The sequence below is a fragment of the Haplochromis burtoni genome, unplaced genomic scaffold, assembly GCF_018398535.1.
Source record: "Haplochromis burtoni strain Fernald_Lab_line unplaced genomic scaffold, NCSU_Asbu1 Contig_39, whole genome shotgun sequence".
Taxonomy (NCBI): Eukaryota; Metazoa; Chordata; class Actinopteri; order Cichliformes; family Cichlidae; genus Haplochromis; species Haplochromis burtoni.
In genome coordinates, this window is record NW_024582400.1 from 43308 (window position 1) to 61632 (window position 18325).

Below are 18325 nucleotides of genomic sequence, written 5' to 3' on the forward strand. Positions count from 1 at the left end.
CAATAAGCATGCTGCAGCTTTGGTAATAATTAGGTGACTTTCTTTAATCTGATTTATGCAAAACCTAACCTTCAAAAAAGGACAGATGAGCTTCCCATTAAGATCTCATCATCTAATTATCGTAATTTCATTGTGGCACAATAATTACCTTCATTCAAGAACTGATTTTTATCAGCTGTTGTAGAAAAAAATAATTGAGAAAGACGTCAAAAGGCAAGTCACAGAAAGAAAAAAATGAAACTTTATTTGTTTGTATACTTACCAACACTGTAAAATTAAAACCTATGTAATTACTCACAACTAATATAGATCTGCACATAGCAAATAAATCAATTGAAAATAGTTACAAAGTTCTATCATTTTGTTCCCCCCCAAACTGCAATACACACAAAGAAAAGCTGAAAAACGAACAAACAAACCCCCAAAAAAACATGTCTAGCCATTCTTTTTCCCCCGCTGTTGCCACCAAACGAAAAGTGGATAAAACTCAAAAAAACATTTTTTTAAACAAGCTACACCGCTCTTCTGTATCTATGCTAATAATAAACTGAATAAATAATTGCACATTGTACCCTATTATTGCATTAGTTGCAGTTTGTTTCAAAGTCGCAGTATACTCAGGCATATACACAAATGTAAATACAGTTTTCAAACACTGAGTAACACATGAAAATTGATGTTATTGAAGTCACACTGCCATCACTTACAAGTCAATATTCCTGCTTATTAATCAAATTCATAAAACACAACAAGATTAAATTTGTAAAATGCACACTCGGCTGTCTAGTCATTGATTATTCACGTTTTAAGCAAACATCTCAGCATGCACTGATAACTGTTTTATAAGAGCCACAATACCCTTGAGGATATTTTTTCACCATTACAGTGTTGTGGGCAATTTTAGAAAGAATATCCTCTTAACAGGTATTAGCTAACAGTTCTAAAAAACAAACAAAAAAAAACAAGTTTGCCAAAAAACAAAATTTCTTGTAATTTGACAAACATTCCCATTAGAATACAAGCTATGACAAGTGAAAACAAAAAGAAACACCAATCCCAAATGTCATTTCTATCACTACTACTTGAGTTCACATCAAAATGTAAGAATTATTGCAGAATTATCACTGACTATGCCTCTTTCAGTATATTGATACAGCATTTGGTCCATTTATGTCATCAACACACCTAAAAGTCATAGGAATAGACACTTCTGGTAAATATGCTTATTTGTGTACTTATAGCTAGGCTAAGTTAGCAGTAAGCTTACTTAACCTAGCATGAAAAACAGAGACAACTAGATTGTCTATGGTTTCTAGTGGGATGAACTACAGGAACCACTGGTACATAAAAAAAGAAAAGGGGATCTGAAACTTTAGCTTGGAGCCAGTTAGCTTAGCTTAGCAAAAAGATTTGACCATTTCTAATAGTATAAATAAGGTGCTGCATACAATTTAAAAGTCTTTATGTGCTTATAAGCTTCATAGACTTGTGCTAGTCAGTGTTTAGCATGCAAACATCAATTGTTCAATGTAAAAAGGCAGAAATAAGCATATTTCCCTAAAAGCTTTCCCCCAAACTGTTAAACTTCTCCTTTAAGCTCAGTGTAGGCTACTGGCAATAAAACAAACGTTCTGTAAATGCAGAAAGTTTCTGTGTTGGATGGCAGATAATGTGAGTCGACAATAACATTCAACAGCTGTTTGTTAGCGTCAACGCTGAAAAGAGCTTAGCTGAAACTCAGAAGTAAAGATGACCCAAAGCTGTCTATTATCTTTAGCGCATCTTCAGCAGAAGATGGTGGGAGAAGTTGAATTACTGAATCATACCAAATATCACCCACACCTCCCTCTCATATTAAGTACAATACAACAAAACTAACTTAGCTTAATGTTCATGATCAATGAATGAAAATTCATAAGTGCATCAACACACCATAAATAAATACATGCTGGCTTTACTAGAAAACAGCAAAGCAGGAATTGTCATCCAACCTGTCCTCTTTTTACTTTTAAAATAAAAACAATTATGTTGCTGACACAGTCGCGACAATAAAATGACATTCAAACCTAAAGCGTTAAAATCAACCGCATGACAATGAAAAGAACATGACGAGATGAACAATCGTGAAAAAGAGACTGAGTGGTCACGTCCGCCCAGGCCCCACGGGTTCCCCCCAATGAACCCCTGAACATTCCTTGGCCCAAAAAATACCATCTGGCTTCGTCCAAACGTCTAGGCCTCTGTGCCATTAAAATTCGGCTTCTTTCCCTCCAATTTCTTAGTTTTAATTTTTTAGAAACCTCTCTCAGCCTAGCAAGTTTTTTCCAAAACAAGGGAAAGAAGCCGAAAGGTTTGGACGCAACGCTTGGCTTTTAAGTCCAACTAATCCTCCCTACATCAGAGACAGTCCAGAGTAAAGTGTTGAGTAGTCTATTGCATGAGCGCCGCGTAGTCGACTAATGTGCTAAGTCACAAGAGTCCTCATACAAAAACAAATACAGTAGAATAATAAGTTAGTAAACAATCATTTTAAATTTCAGTCAGTGTTTTAGCCACTGGTTATTCACTAATTCCCATTCATGCATCTATATACTAATATTCGGTGTTGATAGAAGGAGGCTGTGTCGGAAGGTTTTTTGTCTGGACAGGGAGTAGAACTAGACGTGAGTGGCCAAAAATGCTGAAAACAGTTTGCGGAAAAGAACAGGAAAACAAAGATATAATAATAACATCTGAAGTACACGGAACAGGCTTACTGAAATACGCGACAATACAACACTGAAAACATGCAATATAATGCAAACCTAGGAAATTAACATGAGAAGGGAGGCTCTAGGAGTGATACCATTGGCTTGAAAGGGTCATGTGATGCAGCAAAGAGTCATGGGTAGAGATTCGACACAGATGCAAATTAGGACAAAAGCAGAACAGTCCAATTTTTTTGTCTTTTCAGAAATACATTATCAAAATTTGATAATTTGGCTACATCCCACCACGCACTCTACCGATAGCATCACTGAGCAGCTGTTATATGCAAATAACTACGTCCTACAAAAAACGTTCAGTCTTTTACTAGTACTTTTTTTTACTTTTAAATGATGTTCTATGACGCAGCACTGACAGAGAGAAAGCAAAAGCAAGAGATAGAGAGAAAAAGAAGAAAGAGTAACACAAGTTGTTCCTAATAAACATTCAACATGCTTCAACAGTTCTCTAAAAAATCTAAGCAACAGAGAATTTCTTTTTTGTTATCCATTTTCTTTTTTTCTTTTTTTGTTAATTTAATGTGGCTCTCTGAAACAAAAGTGAGCACCCAATCCTCCCTGAGGTGCTTTGAACCAGGGTGGGGAGGTGGTCAGGGTTTTCGGAGAGCCAGAGCCAGAGTCCGAAGGGCTTCATCAGGGTTGTCTGCAGTAGTCAGTCATTGGAAAGGGCCAAACGGAGGAGCCAGTCAGGGATCTCAGGATGTGGTCATGGAAGATGGGTCAGTCCACATAGCCGCCACGTCTCTGAACCTAAAGGAGAATGATTGGAAATGATTTCCAGTCCAGTTCTTGTGTAATTCAGCATACCTCACCCCATTTCCCCGTTTCCTTTCCTTAAAAATGGCTTATTGACTGCCACCCTTCAACTTAGACCATTTCTAAAGGTCCAAATGTATCGCTCAGGTCCTGTATCTGGTGTTTACTGGATTTTTTACAGTTTCTTAAGGACATGATTTTCAGATATTGTTCATCTGCTGTAGATAGTTTTTTAAATTTTTACAGATGTATTTGAAGTTCGGTAACTCAAAAGTACTATTTTATGCATTTTTATGTTTTAAAATGCCATTTTATATTTATCTTTGGTATTTTTCATAGATTGAGTTATAGAAATATTTGTCTTTGTGATAGGCTGCTAGAAACAAAGCGTCTAAATATACAATTTAAAATATAAAGAAATGGGGGATGGCTCAAAACTCTTGCACATTACTATTTATTTATGATGTAATTTTAAACAGTTATGGTGATAAAACATGTGATGTTACAAAGCAAAACATTGATGGAAAGGCAATTAAAAACAAAGAATAAAATAAACAAATAACACTCACTGAGAGCTCATTAAGAGAAGAAAAAAGTGCTTTTGCAAAATCTTGACAAAGTGAGAGCAGCTAATTAGGCACTAATTCAAAAGATATCATCCATGTTCACAAGGAGGAAGTTTTTCACATTTTTCTCTTTGTTTGGACTATTTTTGCAGTCAAACGTCACTGATCTCTGACCTTGCATTGATGAGATACTGGGCCAGGCTGATGTTGGCGGGAGTCCCTGTGATGGTAATCTGGCGTTCCGATGACCCTTCCATGGCGTTAGCTATTTTGATCTGCGCCCCAGACATCTGACGGATCTCGTTGATTTTGGTTCCCTGGCGTCCGATTATGCAGCCTATTAGCTGGGAAGAAAAGAGGATGGGACATAAAAGAGACATTTGATTGATTCTCAGTGGAGCGTGTGAGTACTGGCCAGTCTTTGACAGCTTTTCAACTATAACTTAGATGCTCCTTATTTAGGTCCAACAAGTCTTTTCCATTAAGGACATTCACTTTGCAAAGCTAACTGCCTTTGGCTGCACTTTGCCTATAATTGTTGCAGTTGAATTGCTGTCACATTGCATAGCTGGAAACTTCAGCAGGAAGCCATGTGAAAAGATGATAAAACAGAGCATGTCTGGGAGTTTGTGCTTTGACAACCAGTTTTACCAGTTTAATGCAGACTTTCTGTTGTTTTATTTATTCCTTTGTAGCAGTTTTGAGCATTCACCCCGATTATAGCTTTAGGGAGTGACAAAACAGCAGAAAGTGGGCCCAAATTACCCAAACTGCTGAATAAGTGTGACTGAAGAAGACAACAGTATTTCTGCAACAGCATTCACAATATTGACTTGCCTGAAGTCTGATAATGGATAACCTGATTCTCTGTCAGATTTCGTGAAAAATGTCTCATTTTAAAACACTGCTGTTTGCAAGTTTCGTTAAACCTTTTCGTCAGGAAAAAATGAAAGTGACGAATGGTGAGTGAAAGCGCATTGTTGGGTGTCTGCATATCATGACAAATGTACTCACATCATTGGGAATGGTGAGTTCATGAGTACTGGCCTGGTTACTGGCATCCAGACCTGCTGCTGAACACAGGAAGCAGACAGAAAGAGTGGAGGAAAGGGAAAGGACATAAAGTACAGTTTGGCACGTTAAGGAGGCAAACTGCGATTATCTACTATAAAATACTATGTTATCTATAAACCAGCAGCAAACGCATGTCACTGGAAATGTGGCTCAGCCCTATGCAGAGCCTATGCAATACACAAATTTGAGTTCTAACTTTTGAAGAAAAAAAATCCAAGACAACTGCAATTCTATACAATAAGGAAACTAAGGGAAAAACAAAAAACAAAAGAAGCCTCAACATCAACAAGAGCAGACCACCAGCAGGCCATGTCAATGGCAGTGAACCACAGAGACCATTAGGAGGAGAACAACGAGAAGAAGAAAGAAAGGACAGAGACAGGAAAAGAAGAGAAAGAGAAAAAAAGGAGGAAGAGAATGTGTTCGTCTCTACAGGTAAAAACGAGAGAAGGATCTTTGGTGAAGAGGGTCATTGTGTAGGTGGGTACGTACCGGGGAAGGCAGGGGTGGTCTGTCCGAGGGGGGTAAAGGGGGTTTGCTGCATAGCCAACTGGTGGAGCTTGCTCAACTGCTGAGGGGGGGAGGAGGAGGACAGCAGAGCTATGAGGTCATCGTTAAAAACGCACTCTGACACGCACACGCTCACCAGACACATACACGCACGCACAAAGGTCAGTCCGAAATGCTACAAGAGTAAAGTAAGGATCTGAGGAGAAGTAACAACACTGACAGGTGAAGGACAAAGACAGAAAGAAAAGAGAGAGACCATGAAAGAAAGACAGAAGAAGAAGAGGAGAACCTCATGAAGGACTTGGCCTGAGATTGGAGCATTTGGGAGGATTTCATAAGCCCCGCCCCTCATTGTTACTGTTGCTACACATGGAACAGTCTATGTTGAAACTGCAGTTTAGGGAATAAAATGTCACTGTGCTGTTCTGGTCTGGAATCCTGCACTTGCTAAAATAATTGCTGCAGTTCTGAAATAGACCTTTGCAGTTGTTAAACTAAACTCTTGAACTAAACTCTGCATTTCTAGAATAGAACTCTGCAATCAATCAATCACTCTGCACAGGTTCACATTCAGAATCTGGTGACCACAGATGAGAGTTTTAGTAGCAGAAGCATTCTGGTTGCCATATGTAATGTGCTTCTTGTCTGATTTTTATTTGCCTTTTTTTTAAAAGCAGGTGTTGTTTGAATGCAGATAAACAGTCTGTGTGGAGAGCAAAAGAGGGTATGAAATTATGAAACTAGTGACTATCACTTAAAGCCATACAAACTGAAAGTGATTTGCAGCAACTTGCTGAGCAGAAACTGCAGAATTTGAATGACATTCCACGACTTCAAGCACCTGCCAACGACACTACTGGTGACGCGAAGTGGACAGGACCTGGGATAAGCTTTTCTCAACTTCCAAGTGAGTGATTAAAGCTACAAGCAATGAGAGAGAAAAATACCTTTGAGATATGACCTGGTGGTAACAACATTAGAGGATTATCTAGGCAACTGAAGCCTTGAATGTCCACAAGCGAACAACCAACCAGCTGAGTTGGGGTACCTCCTGTAATGCGTTGCCAGTAAATGGATATCTGGAATAGGCTGCATAGGTAACTGTGATCCAACTTTAGATAGTCGAGGATAGTGGATGGATGGGTGGATGTTTGCCAATGTAATCCCCTGATGTCACCTTCCCCTAATGCCTAATATCACCTTTTCATATGTCAGTCAATGATTTTGTTCACGCTCACTGACTGTCAGTAAATCAATCATGCTCATGAGTTTACATTTTCTAACAGCTGTAACTTTACATTTTGAATGTTTACCACCAACTGGTCATGACAGATGGCTGCTGCTCCTTGAACCTGAATCTGCTGGAGGTTTCTTCCTTTTAAAAGGGAGCTTTTTACTCCCACTCTCACCAAGTGCTTGCCCACAGGGGATTATCTTTAAGATAAATAACTCAAATTGGAGGTGAGTTGAACACTGAGAGTTTCAAAACCTTCTTGTATTCAAAGTCATCTTTACCATCAAAGCAGCCGTTTTAATCAATGAAAATTCCTCATTTTGGGATTCCATACAGTTTCCTTTCTACTTGCAAAAACAGCATTTTTCCTCTTCTTCGTCTTGAGCTTGTTTGAACATGCCAACAAATGGAAAGTTTAATTAAAGTTAGTTAGTTTAATTAAAATTAAATTGTAAAAAGAAATGGAGTGGAGGTCAGGAGCCGATCTGAAGTCCATCAAGAACTTCAAGACTAATCTGATAACTTCTTCAGGCCAAGCCCCATGAGGTTTAATGCCAATCAGAGGGCACAGAGGCAAGAATAAGAAAAGTTAGAAACATAGGAAATAACATATCAGAATAAAAGCTGTATTAATATTAACAATTAATATTAATAAGGGTGGAAAGAAAGTAAGAAAATCTGGATGCAGCGAGACAGAGTTATAGAGGGTGCAAGGTTGACTGCCTCGTGGGGCACTCACATCTGGATGTGGGATGGCATACTGTCCTTGAATGGTATACGCCTGCAAACATGAGGAGAAGAGCTCACTGTTATGATCCCACAAGACATATTATTCAATAAGTTCTGAAAAGCTAAATAAACAAAAGTGGACTGAAACAAAATATAAATCAAGAAAAAAACGAACTGTCAACATTTCTACAGCTCAAGGACAACATAGACTTAAATGTTTTTTTATATCTTATGAGTCATATTACATGTAAGACATGCATTACAGATTTCCTGTCAAGTTCTCCTACAATTCATCAATCAAATCCAGTTGAACTAAATAAAAAAGGGACAAATCAGACAGCAGGAAGGTGATTGGGAGGGTGTGGAGTAAACCAGAGGAGCGACCCTGAGGGGAGTAAGGTGTCGTGTCCTATTGGACATGTGGTTTATAGGAGCCACAGAGGTCAGAACTGAGCAAAATTGAATTTTATCCCACAAGATACAAACCTGATTTTTAATATAAGAATAAAAACACACCAAGTCTGTGGCTTCTGCTTTAGATATTTTACTGCCTTTCTCAATAGTCTGACATCAACCACTAAAATCTAAAAACAAACAAACAAATTATAGATGCTATACAGGAATGTAGTTAAAGTGATTAATCAGTTAGTCAATCCACAAGAACTTTGCCTGCAACTATTTGAATAACTGAATATTTTAATTAAAAATCTGCCTCCGGACTCCTGTTATGGGTTCCTGTATTAAGTTTTTCCACTCTTAAAGGTAATTAAAGGGAAGTATTGAATCTTTTGAGTCAAACCTGACCTGAATAACATAGAGCTGAAGCAGTTTTTTTATTCATAGACTTGTCAACCAGCAGTAATTTGCACAGCTGAATATAAATATAGCCAAGTTTCCACAAATTCAAGCTTTTTGGATGTGAATATTTATTAATTTAGATGACTCTGAAGATTTTTCCTTCACAATTTCGCCCTGTTTTATAATTGATGTAACCACCAAGCAGGGGTGCCAGTTTAACTCACAGTGTTTCTCAAGTGATTCATATACCTAAGGCTGTTGCAGAGGCACAGGTGTGAATCTGCCCCAGGCCATTTGCTGGGTGTTTTCACCATTGTCCTGTTATAGCAGAGGATAGAAAGCCTCCAACCTACTGATCAGCAAAGCTGAGGGGAACATAGCCTATAGTAAAAAATAAGCTCTAGTTAATTGGAGCTAAAGTAAAGAAAAGCAAGACCTGTGTTTGTGCGCGTGTGTCTTAATAATAATAATACTATTAACAAATATCAATATAATTTTTTTTGCTTTAAACAGACAGATTTCTAAAATATTGGTGTTTTCTTCCTTTTGTTATAGATGATCTAAAAATGTGTTTAGCACTCTACAAGTGAGCCAGACACACCTCACTTGTAGCCAAAACCTACAGCTCAAAAGCAGTTTTTGGATTACTCTAAAAACAAAAAAACTTGCTTTCCATTAGCCGCCTCTGAGCAGAGAAGCCCCACCCTACTGTTTTTAATGAGGAGTGGCCAATCACAAGATAGCTTGCTTGACCAATGGATTTCCATAAAAGGAAAGGAGCTGCACGTGTCTCAGTATAAGATAAACTGGGATTATTTTTAACTGTGAATCATACAAAGCTGCTCTATTAGAGTCCAAAAATAAAAAATTGTACTTTGAAATGAATAAAATATAATTAATATAAGCTGCTGCTTCATTTGTTGTCCTGCCATACTACTCCTATCCACTAGCTGCTGCCACTGAGTTTCCCTTCCCCTGCAGACCACCTTATATAGTAACACACCTTGCTCCTGTGAGCCTCCCCATTGTGGCTGGCTCTGTTGCTATGAGCTCCTTTACTCCCTATGTCTGTTTATGGCTGAAGAAGAATTACAGAAGTATATTTGTGTATTTTTACTGCTTTTGGTTCCAAACTAAGAAAAAGCTGTGTTTCCAAGAGTATCTACTCTAGAGGATTTTTCCTGTCTTGGTCACTTGGTTACTGTTTTAGGTTTTAGAGTAAAGTTTAATTTCCCCAAGCTTCATCAAGCTTAACATTTGTTTTTCCTGATTTTCTTTTAGACTTTTAAGCAGAGTATTTTCATCTAGTAGCACCAGCATCCGTTTTCACTAAATAAAAGGTAAGTCACCTGATGGATCCTCTGACTCAGATGAGCTGAACGCAATTGATCTCAGTTCTGGTTCGAGTGGCTGGGGGTGATGGATGACAGTTTAAAAACAAATAAAAGCAGTGAGGGTTTCATGCTAGTTGGGATTTGGGTGGGTGAGGGGAGTGAGGAAGGGAGGAAAAGTGAGTAAAACCTGGTGCGACACTAACAGGCAGTGGCTGGTGCTGCAGTAAGAGGCTGAGGTTGGCTGTGGACGCCCCCAGTGGGTCTGCTCTTACCTGGCCACCTGAAAAAATGACAGGGGTGGAGGCAGGCTTGGGGCGGTAGGGGATGGTGGCACCTTTCGGTGGGGACTGAGGAGAGCAAAGGAGGAGAGAGTGGGGGGAAGAAGAAGAAGGGGCGGGATGTGGAGAGAGTGTTAGAACGGGAAGACAGAAAATAATAGAGAGAGAGAAAGAAAGAAGTTGCATAAAGTGAGACCAGAAGGGAGAGTGCCTTAGGGAAGACAACCTGTGGACACCCACACAAAAAGTGCTCTTCACTGTGCGTTCATGCTGACATTACATGTCCAAATCGTGGTTCAGTGCACAACTAAACTTGGATTTACCTGGAACACCACTTTCAACTGGATAATGATGACTCAACATATTGTTATTTAACTTTTGTTTTTCTTAAGTCTAGAGACTTACAGTCATGTCACAAATGTCCTAGTATCCATGGCTGGTGCCATCATGAAGGCCCAATGGAGAACTGGCTGTGCAGATAGTTCAAATTAATGGTGCAAGAAAAAGAGAGACACCTAAATACCGTGTAGCCCTTTGATCCAAAGCATTTTTTTTTCCATTTTCGACACAGAATTACAAGAAGGTAACAATACTTTTGTCAAAAACATCAAATATATGCCTCCTGCTTTGATCTTTTGGGTGAATTTTTCTTACTGATACATCAGGCTTTAACCCTGTCATGCATGAATTATGACAACCTCAATCAGGATGACACATCAGTGTCCAGTGTAGTGGTTAATGTGTAAGTACACACTGACACAAATACAAGAAAACAGTCTTTGAATAGCTGTCCACTGTAGTGACCACTGTGCGTGAAAGGGTTAATGCTATTTATGCTGTTCACAGGTAAGTCCAACACTTAATTATCTCAGCAACTATGAGACAGATTGCTGTGAAAGTTTGCACCAACATCCACCTTCATTAGAAGATGATATAAATATCATAAGTTAAAGCTTTCAGTGATCCAAACTAGCTTAAACACAATCCTGAGTTTAATCTTGGATTTAATAAACTACACTCCATGGCTATAAAAATTTAATCTGTAATTGTAATATCTTTAGGCTGACTCTAAAACTGAGGTTGGCTGGGATTTTAACACTTGACTTGTAATAAGGGGTAAATGTGAGATAGTGATAGATTGAGCTCAGCAGTGACTGCCCACTTTTTTAAGAAGTCCGGTTCCAGGAGTGAACTTTCTCTGTTAATGTTTCATAAGATCCTTACATAAAGACTTTTAAGCCTTGATCTAAGCCATGACCACTGTAAAGCCATGCTGACCATTAGAAAATTAGATTTGGATAAAAAAAAAACCCAGGAAAATAATAATAATAAAAATAGACAGAGGTACAAGACTATGTACATAATTACTTTTTAGGGTTAGGAAACAACTTATCCCATAATGCACTAGAAATGGGATTGGCTTCCAGCCTGTTTAAATCTCCTCCTTTTCATTGTCATAGCTTTCAGAGTTTGTAAGGTTGTAGTATTGTTTTTGATGGTGCTTAGTTCTTGGCTGCAGTCACCGCAAGTTTTACACTCACTAACCGACCTGATGTTCGTAGGTTTAAACAGTGACTTTCACAAAACAGAGAAATTGCTGTTTCAGTTTAGGAAAGCGGAAGAGTATTCTTTCCCCCCAAAGTTACGACTAAACTGTGTTTTTGCTAAAACAAAGTTGATCTCATATGTCAGTACTGGCATATCTAAAGGCCTATACAGAACAGATGGGAGAAACACCCTTCAGCTCTGTTATGAGTGTTGCTGTTGCATAGTTTGTCCACCAGAGGGCACTCCACAACTTCCCTCTTGGCAACACATGTTTGGAACGCCACAAAGAGATCAACCAGCTGACGAGCAGAATCAGACCAAGCATAATTCATGACTTGTTGTGACAATGACGCATGGTAACTTTTGAACTATACCGTCATATTATCTCAGTAAGGATTCATAAATAACGACACATAACAACTACTTCGTAACTCTGTTTGAGTTTCATATCTGTGAAAGAAAATTTATTGTCCAATATACTGGGTTTCTACCAAATACAGTATTGGCATTGGTACTGGTATCAATATCACTACTGGTATTGGCCTTAAAAATCCTGTATTTATGGACTATAGGTGTAATGCAGAGTTATGGTTTCTAAAGGAGAGATTATCATCGTTTCACAGTGTCGCAGGTTGTAGTAAGTTGACTCACAGCATTATGGTAATAATCGAAATCCCTATGAACAATATGAATGGGAATGGGATTTTTGGAAGCTCACTGTTGAGCTCTATAAGGTTTCTTCACTGTCGGCTTTACCATACAATTCAAGTGAAGTAAATCTTTCCATTGTGACTGTGGTATTACTAGATTGCTGTGTGGTTTATTTTCTGGTTTGGAGGAAGTCTGTACTTCAGTTTTTCCTGAGTGAAATTTTAGTGTTTTATCCTCAAGTTAGCATTTATTTAAAGCTATCCATATTTAAGTCCCCGGTCTTTGTATGAACTGTAATAACCCAGCTAATTAGCATTAGTTCACAAATTGGCACTACACCCCAAATTTGAGGCTTCAGAATAGGAGTTCACAAAAACAAAGAGTTTCTTTATGATGACTGTGTACATCTTTTATGTACAGCTTATGGCCTGAACCTATTTACAGATGTGTCAGTTCGTTATCTGTAAACAAAAATCACCCAAAAGTCCACACACGAGGTCTTAAGGCTGCTGTTTTCGACCTATGGAAACCTGCTTTCCTCCCGACTGTGCAAACATTAAGTCAGTGCAGGACATTTGCACGTCTCTGGCGTCATGTACTGAGTACTTGGTGTCGCATTTGCCATCTAAAAGGCAAAGAAATGTGTCTGCAGCAGTGCAGTAATGTTAATAATCCAGACTTGCAAACATAAACAATATCAAAACATGCGGATACATTAAATGTGAAAAATTACATTTAGAAACAAATCTTTGGATACAGCAGAAACTCTAGGAGTAAATTACTTTAAAAAGTGTAGTCAAGCCTCTGAATTCTCCGTATCAAACTAATTTTCAGCTACATAACATTTCTTTCATGTCCCCTGTGTGGCCACCCCACCCCCTCACCGTACCTCGAGCAACACCACACATATCTGTTTGACACACTGGATGATGGCCTCGGGGGCCCCTGAGATTGTCACCGCTCTCTCAGTGGAGTTGGGGAGCATGTCTCCTGCCACCTGGACCTGAGCTCCTGTGGACTGGAGGCAAGAAAGAAATATTTTTTTAAAAATTAATATCATCTCATTACATGAGCCTGCATCCCTTCAAACTGAGCAGAAACCGATATGGGAGAGCAAAATGAGCTCTTGGAGCAGTGCACACCGGGTATTTTGCAAGACTGAACACTTAAATGGAAACTACGTGAACCAGAAATGTGGGATTTGGGAAGCTTACATGGGAGCTATATGAGGGATAAATATAAGCATATCCTCTGGCAGTGTCATTATTTTAAAAAACATGATTGATTTTATGTTTATGGACATCGTTAGGATGAAAAATGTGCCGCCACCTCTCTCATTTCTTTGATTTTGGAGCCTCCTTTGCCGATGAGGGATCCACACTGGCTGGCTGGGACGACGAGCCTCAGGGTTACGGGGGGTTTGCTGGTGGCTGGGCTGTTGCTCATGGAGTTGATAATATCCTGCGGGCGAGGAAAGGCCACATTTTGTCAGATGCGATGACTTTCATAGTGTTTTTCTGTCTGTGAAGTGGAGGCTTTGTAATAAATCTACCTTCATGGTTCTTAACTCACCAACAGCGCTTTGAGAAAACTCTTTGCTTCGGCACAAAATGACCTTTAAAAAGCTGGAATGATGTTTACTTTTTGGCAATAACATCTCTTCATACTTTTAAGTTGCTGCTTTTATTAATATTGTTCTAATAAACAGGGTTACAGCCTCTGTATTTCAGTATGATGCTACTTTAAAATTCACCATTTTATCTGTTGGCTATAATTATAATATTTTCCACCTAATCCTATTTTATAAGGTACTGTACAGCCAGTGTACAGCAGTAGAAACTGACCAAAGCAGTATTATTAATATGATCCTATTTAATAATGAAGCACTAACAGAAGGTATCCTGTTGAGATGACAGTGTAAAAAGGCAAATTTGGCTGCCAGAGCCGTAAGAGAGTTTACTTAAATAAATCAGTGCCACTGAAGCATAAAATCCTGATACACTGTCCAAAAATCCTATTTCAAGAAATATAATTAAGTCTAGTTATTGCAAGAGAAAGCTCGTCCTTTGCATTTAGCTAAAAATAACTCCAAGTTGTTTATCAAGTAAAGGAAACTGAAAAAGAGTTTATCATAGAACCATGTAAATGCATGATTGCCACACATGGAAGTCTCGATTGTTTTATTTCTGCCCTCATGATCTCGTGTATTACCCGGGTTTATTATGTAATAGCATAATCACATGCACCATTATGCCCTTGTGGCAGAGACAGCTGTGGTTGCAGGATTTTTACAAGTTTAATGGGCAAATGCATGTCCAAATCATGTGCATATGACTTCTTTTGAGGAGAAAAAAAGGTGAAATGGTGAAGGTAGGGGCTTTTAATGATGCAGTGGTCCCTCGTTTATTGCGGGAGTTACGTTCCAAAAATAACCTGCGATAGGTGAAATCCGCGAAGTCGCCAACTTTATTTCTTACAATTATTATAGACGTTTTAAGGCTGTAAAACCCCTCACTACAAGCTTTATACACTTTTCTCAGACAGGCATGAACATTTTCACACTTTTCTCTTTTGTTTACACACTCTCAAAGTTCAAACCTTCGTAGAAAAATAAGTCCAGTAATATAGAATGAAACCAAAGCACCCGTGGCTTCCTTTGACGGTGCAAAACGTTTCGTCGACATTGTTGTGTTTGTTGGGGAGAAAACTTACAAACATACAGTACAGCACTTCAGACTCACACTGCTAGCGATAGAAGATTTATGTAAATTTGACAAGCCGAATGCATTCTGTACTGTACAGGAGACACTGCACAATGGTCTACAGCCAATCAGAACGCAGAACACAATGTGCCGTAAAAAAACAAAAACAAAAACAAAACATGGAAAATTGCACAAAAAAATCCACGAAACAGCAAGACCACGAAAAGTGAACCCGGTTATAGCGAGGGACCACTGTACCAGACTTCAAGTGTTTTGGCATTGAGAAGTCAAATTTCTGCAACTTTGAAAAGTTCTATGAAGATCTGCTGCTGGGATATGTGATGGTTGTTTTGCATAGTCTTGCTGAAATAAGCAACAACGTCGGTGAAAAACACTTTGTCTGGCTGGCAGCGTTGCTCTAAAACCTGTGTGCTTTGTTTAGCATTAATGGGGCCTTCACAGATGTGCTGCATGCTAATACCACGTCCGCTGGCAGCACTTTCAAGCCTCACCTGGCTGGAGCCTTTCTGTGTGGAGTAGATGATCTTCCTGTGCCTACATGTATTTCCCACAAGCTAGCTGTGAACAAAGTTCTGCATAATAGTGCTTAGAGTAAAGCCCTGTATAAATGCATATAAATTGCATTGTTGCAGGCACAACACTCAATTAGCATCACAGATTCTGGCTTTTAAACTTATCATTGATAACAATACAGATCTTCTTATCTAGAGAGCGTGACATCCATGATTCCTAAAAAATAAAAAATAAAAAGCTTCTCAGTTTGCCAATTTAATATGCAGTCCGTGAAATATTTTCACTTAAATAGAGCATTTAAATGATTAACATTCTGTAGTCCCTGTTCACCTACAGTACACAGAGCAAACACAACATTTATTTTAATGGGGGTTGTAAAAGTACAAAGTACAGTGATTACTACCACCTGTCATTAAAGGAGAAAAAGATAAATATTTCAGAAATCTGTCAAAAACGCGTTTAAAACTAAACGTATCATTATTGAGCAAAGACTGTAATATTTTTTTTAAAAATGTGCTTTGCCTTTTTTTCACCTTTTTTTGTAAATGGACTCCATTCATGGATAATTGATTAAGATGGATGAAAATTCTTATTTTTAGCATTAAAACTATAATTTAAATTAAAGAGCCTGCACATGCTGGTGAATTAACCCTTACAGGGACATAAACCTTACATGGGGTGGGGTTCTAATAATTTGGTAAGCGTTGCATGTGGGTACCTTCACACTTACTATAAAGTGAATTCAGGCATAATCGATAACACCTTGACTACACTAATATATGAGTGTAGCTGAGTTGCAGAGTTAAACAAAATCAAGTGACTTGTGTTTGCGTCGTAGTATGACAGCTGACCCTGAAATCTCCACACTTACTTAAAGCTGCACTTGTGTGCAGCGCCTGAATAATAAGTGGTTGAGTCTATCTATTGTATTATGGAGACACTTGGCTCGGTCGGGCTGAAAGTATGCTGATATGGCACCCAAATCAAAACACAGCACTGGCCCATTTTCAGAGGGTGTTGCAAGGTTAGATCAGCACATTTCTGTCCTACATATCAGGGCCAAAGCTGCTTTGTATTCCACCTGGAAATGAGTCAGTGCAGGTGCTAAAGCCGGCCTGTGGTGCTGGATTCTCTCATAAGTACGGTCGCACTCAGATCCACATAGAGCCTTTATGCCATTACTTTACATACAGTTGTAGGATTCTTGAATGCAACCACTAAGATGTTAAAGTAAAAATGTTGCTACATTTGCAAATTTTTCTTTTAAAATGTGCCATTTTAAAAAAATCTTATAGAGGAAAATGGTTCAAATTTGATTTGAAATCAGTGCTTAAATAATACCAAGTTTATTGTTGTTTTAAAAACAGATTCTTTGTGGTGTAAAATAATGAACGGTACCTCTTCAAACTTGTAGGCTATCATGGCAAAGGCCTTGAAAATGGCATCTGTTGGCCCGGTGATGGTGACTATCCGTTCAGGGCAGTTCCCCTCTGAGATGTTGATACGGGCGCCGCTCTTTAGAGCGAAAGAGAGAGCAAAAAAGCATTAAATACGTGATTATAGGACAAAAATAATTAACAAGAGTTTGAGAAAAATTCTTCTTACGTCTTCACGCATCTTCTTGACTGTCTCTCCTTTCTGAAAGCAAAGGGGAGAAAGAGCAGTGAGATGTTTTGTGCATTTCCCACCGGCGTTATCATGCTTTACATGCTCTGCTTGTTGTGCTTGTGATAAATACCTTTCCTATGATGCTTCCAACCTCCTGCAGAAACAACAGAAAGAAATGTTAGATGCCATGGGCTCCTTGAAATTAGTCTTTGTTTTCTTTGCTCTTTTTACAGATAATTGGAAGCAGAAGCAGAACAAGAAAAGACAAGTTTGAATTCGTGTGTTTGTACCTTGCCGTGCATCAGCAGCCTGATGGTGAGGGTCACATTCAGTCCACCTTCTGATTGGACCTTAATGGGCTCCATGTTGGGATTGGATGTGAAGGAAGGGGCGTGCTCACGTGACAGAGGAAGTCGAGGGCCAATGCGAGTGTGATGGTAGAGTCAGCCAACCGGTCACCTGCCAGGTAAAAGAAACGCAGACATGCAAAAATGCTTGATGCTTTCATTTTAATTTATTCTGCTTCAGTTAGTGTAGGGCAGCCATTCCCAAATTTAAATTTGACCTATCAGAGCACTTTCTACAACCCACACTGTAAAAGAAACAGAAAATGCCAGTAAATTCTACTTTTTTGTGTTAAAATTTGATGTGTGTTTAAAAAGTACGTAAAATCTGTAAAAATGTATTTTTTATTTGTATTTATTTATTTAAACGGGGCAATTCATGTTTAACGTGGTTTTAATACTGATGTGCTGCACATAGAGTTCATAGCTGTGAACATGTATCCTTTGTTGGGCTCTTACATCCACAGTGAACAAACAAGATTTACAGCAGTCAGTTATTTAAAACCACAATACTCCGTAAATACAAACTGTGGTTGATACACTACATTATTCTAATATTTGTAAGATGGAAATTATGTTTTTTTAGTTGTGGAGGTAACTTTTATCCAGCCTTTGACCTTTACTGTGAAAAATTTAACATCTGTAATGAATTTGATATGCGAAATTCCTTTAAATTAAACATTGCATTGTACTATATTTTTGTACTTATCATCCTTTTACGATCCTCTGAGGAGTTTTAACTCTTTCTGTGCCAATAACAGGTCAGAGAAATTAAAAATAATCCTCAGAATTATATATCTCTATCTATCTATCTATCTATCTATCTATCTATCTATCTATCTATCTATCTATCTATCTATCTATCTATCTATCTCTCTCTCTCTCTCTCTCTCT

At 38.5% G+C, this 18325-nt stretch overlaps 1 protein-coding gene across 8 annotated transcripts in view; it reads right to left on the minus strand.

Annotated features, from left to right (window-relative positions):
- Positions 1-218: 218 nt before the first annotated feature.
- The window catches only part of LOC102308458 (poly(rC)-binding protein 3), a 27517-nt gene continuing 9410 nt past the window's right edge, over positions 219-18325 (minus strand). For 2 of the 8 annotated variants that reach the window (XM_014332882.2, XM_014332881.2), the window contains exons 2-13: positions 17378-17546; positions 17218-17241; positions 17085-17117; positions 16878-16994; positions 13573-13704; positions 13133-13261; positions 9970-10113; positions 7645-7686; positions 5654-5732; positions 5102-5160; positions 4262-4431; positions 219-3515 (exon numbers count right to left, since the gene is read on the minus strand). In XM_014332882.2, coding sequence (XP_014188368.1) covers positions 3461-3515; positions 4262-4431; positions 5102-5160; positions 5654-5732; positions 7645-7686; positions 9970-10113; positions 13133-13261; positions 13573-13704; positions 16878-16994; positions 17085-17117; positions 17218-17241; positions 17378-17452 — 1059 coding nt within the window. In that variant the 5' untranslated portion in view covers positions 17453-17546 and the 3' untranslated portion in view covers positions 219-3460. Of the gene's footprint in view, positions 3516-4261; positions 4432-5101; positions 5161-5653; positions 5733-7644; positions 7687-9969; positions 10114-13132; positions 13262-13572; positions 13705-16877; positions 16995-17084; positions 17118-17217; positions 17242-17377; positions 17547-18325 lie in introns of those variants that run through there. The other 6 variants (XM_014332883.2, XM_042219849.1, XM_042219850.1 and 3 more) reach the window with 6 other exon arrangements.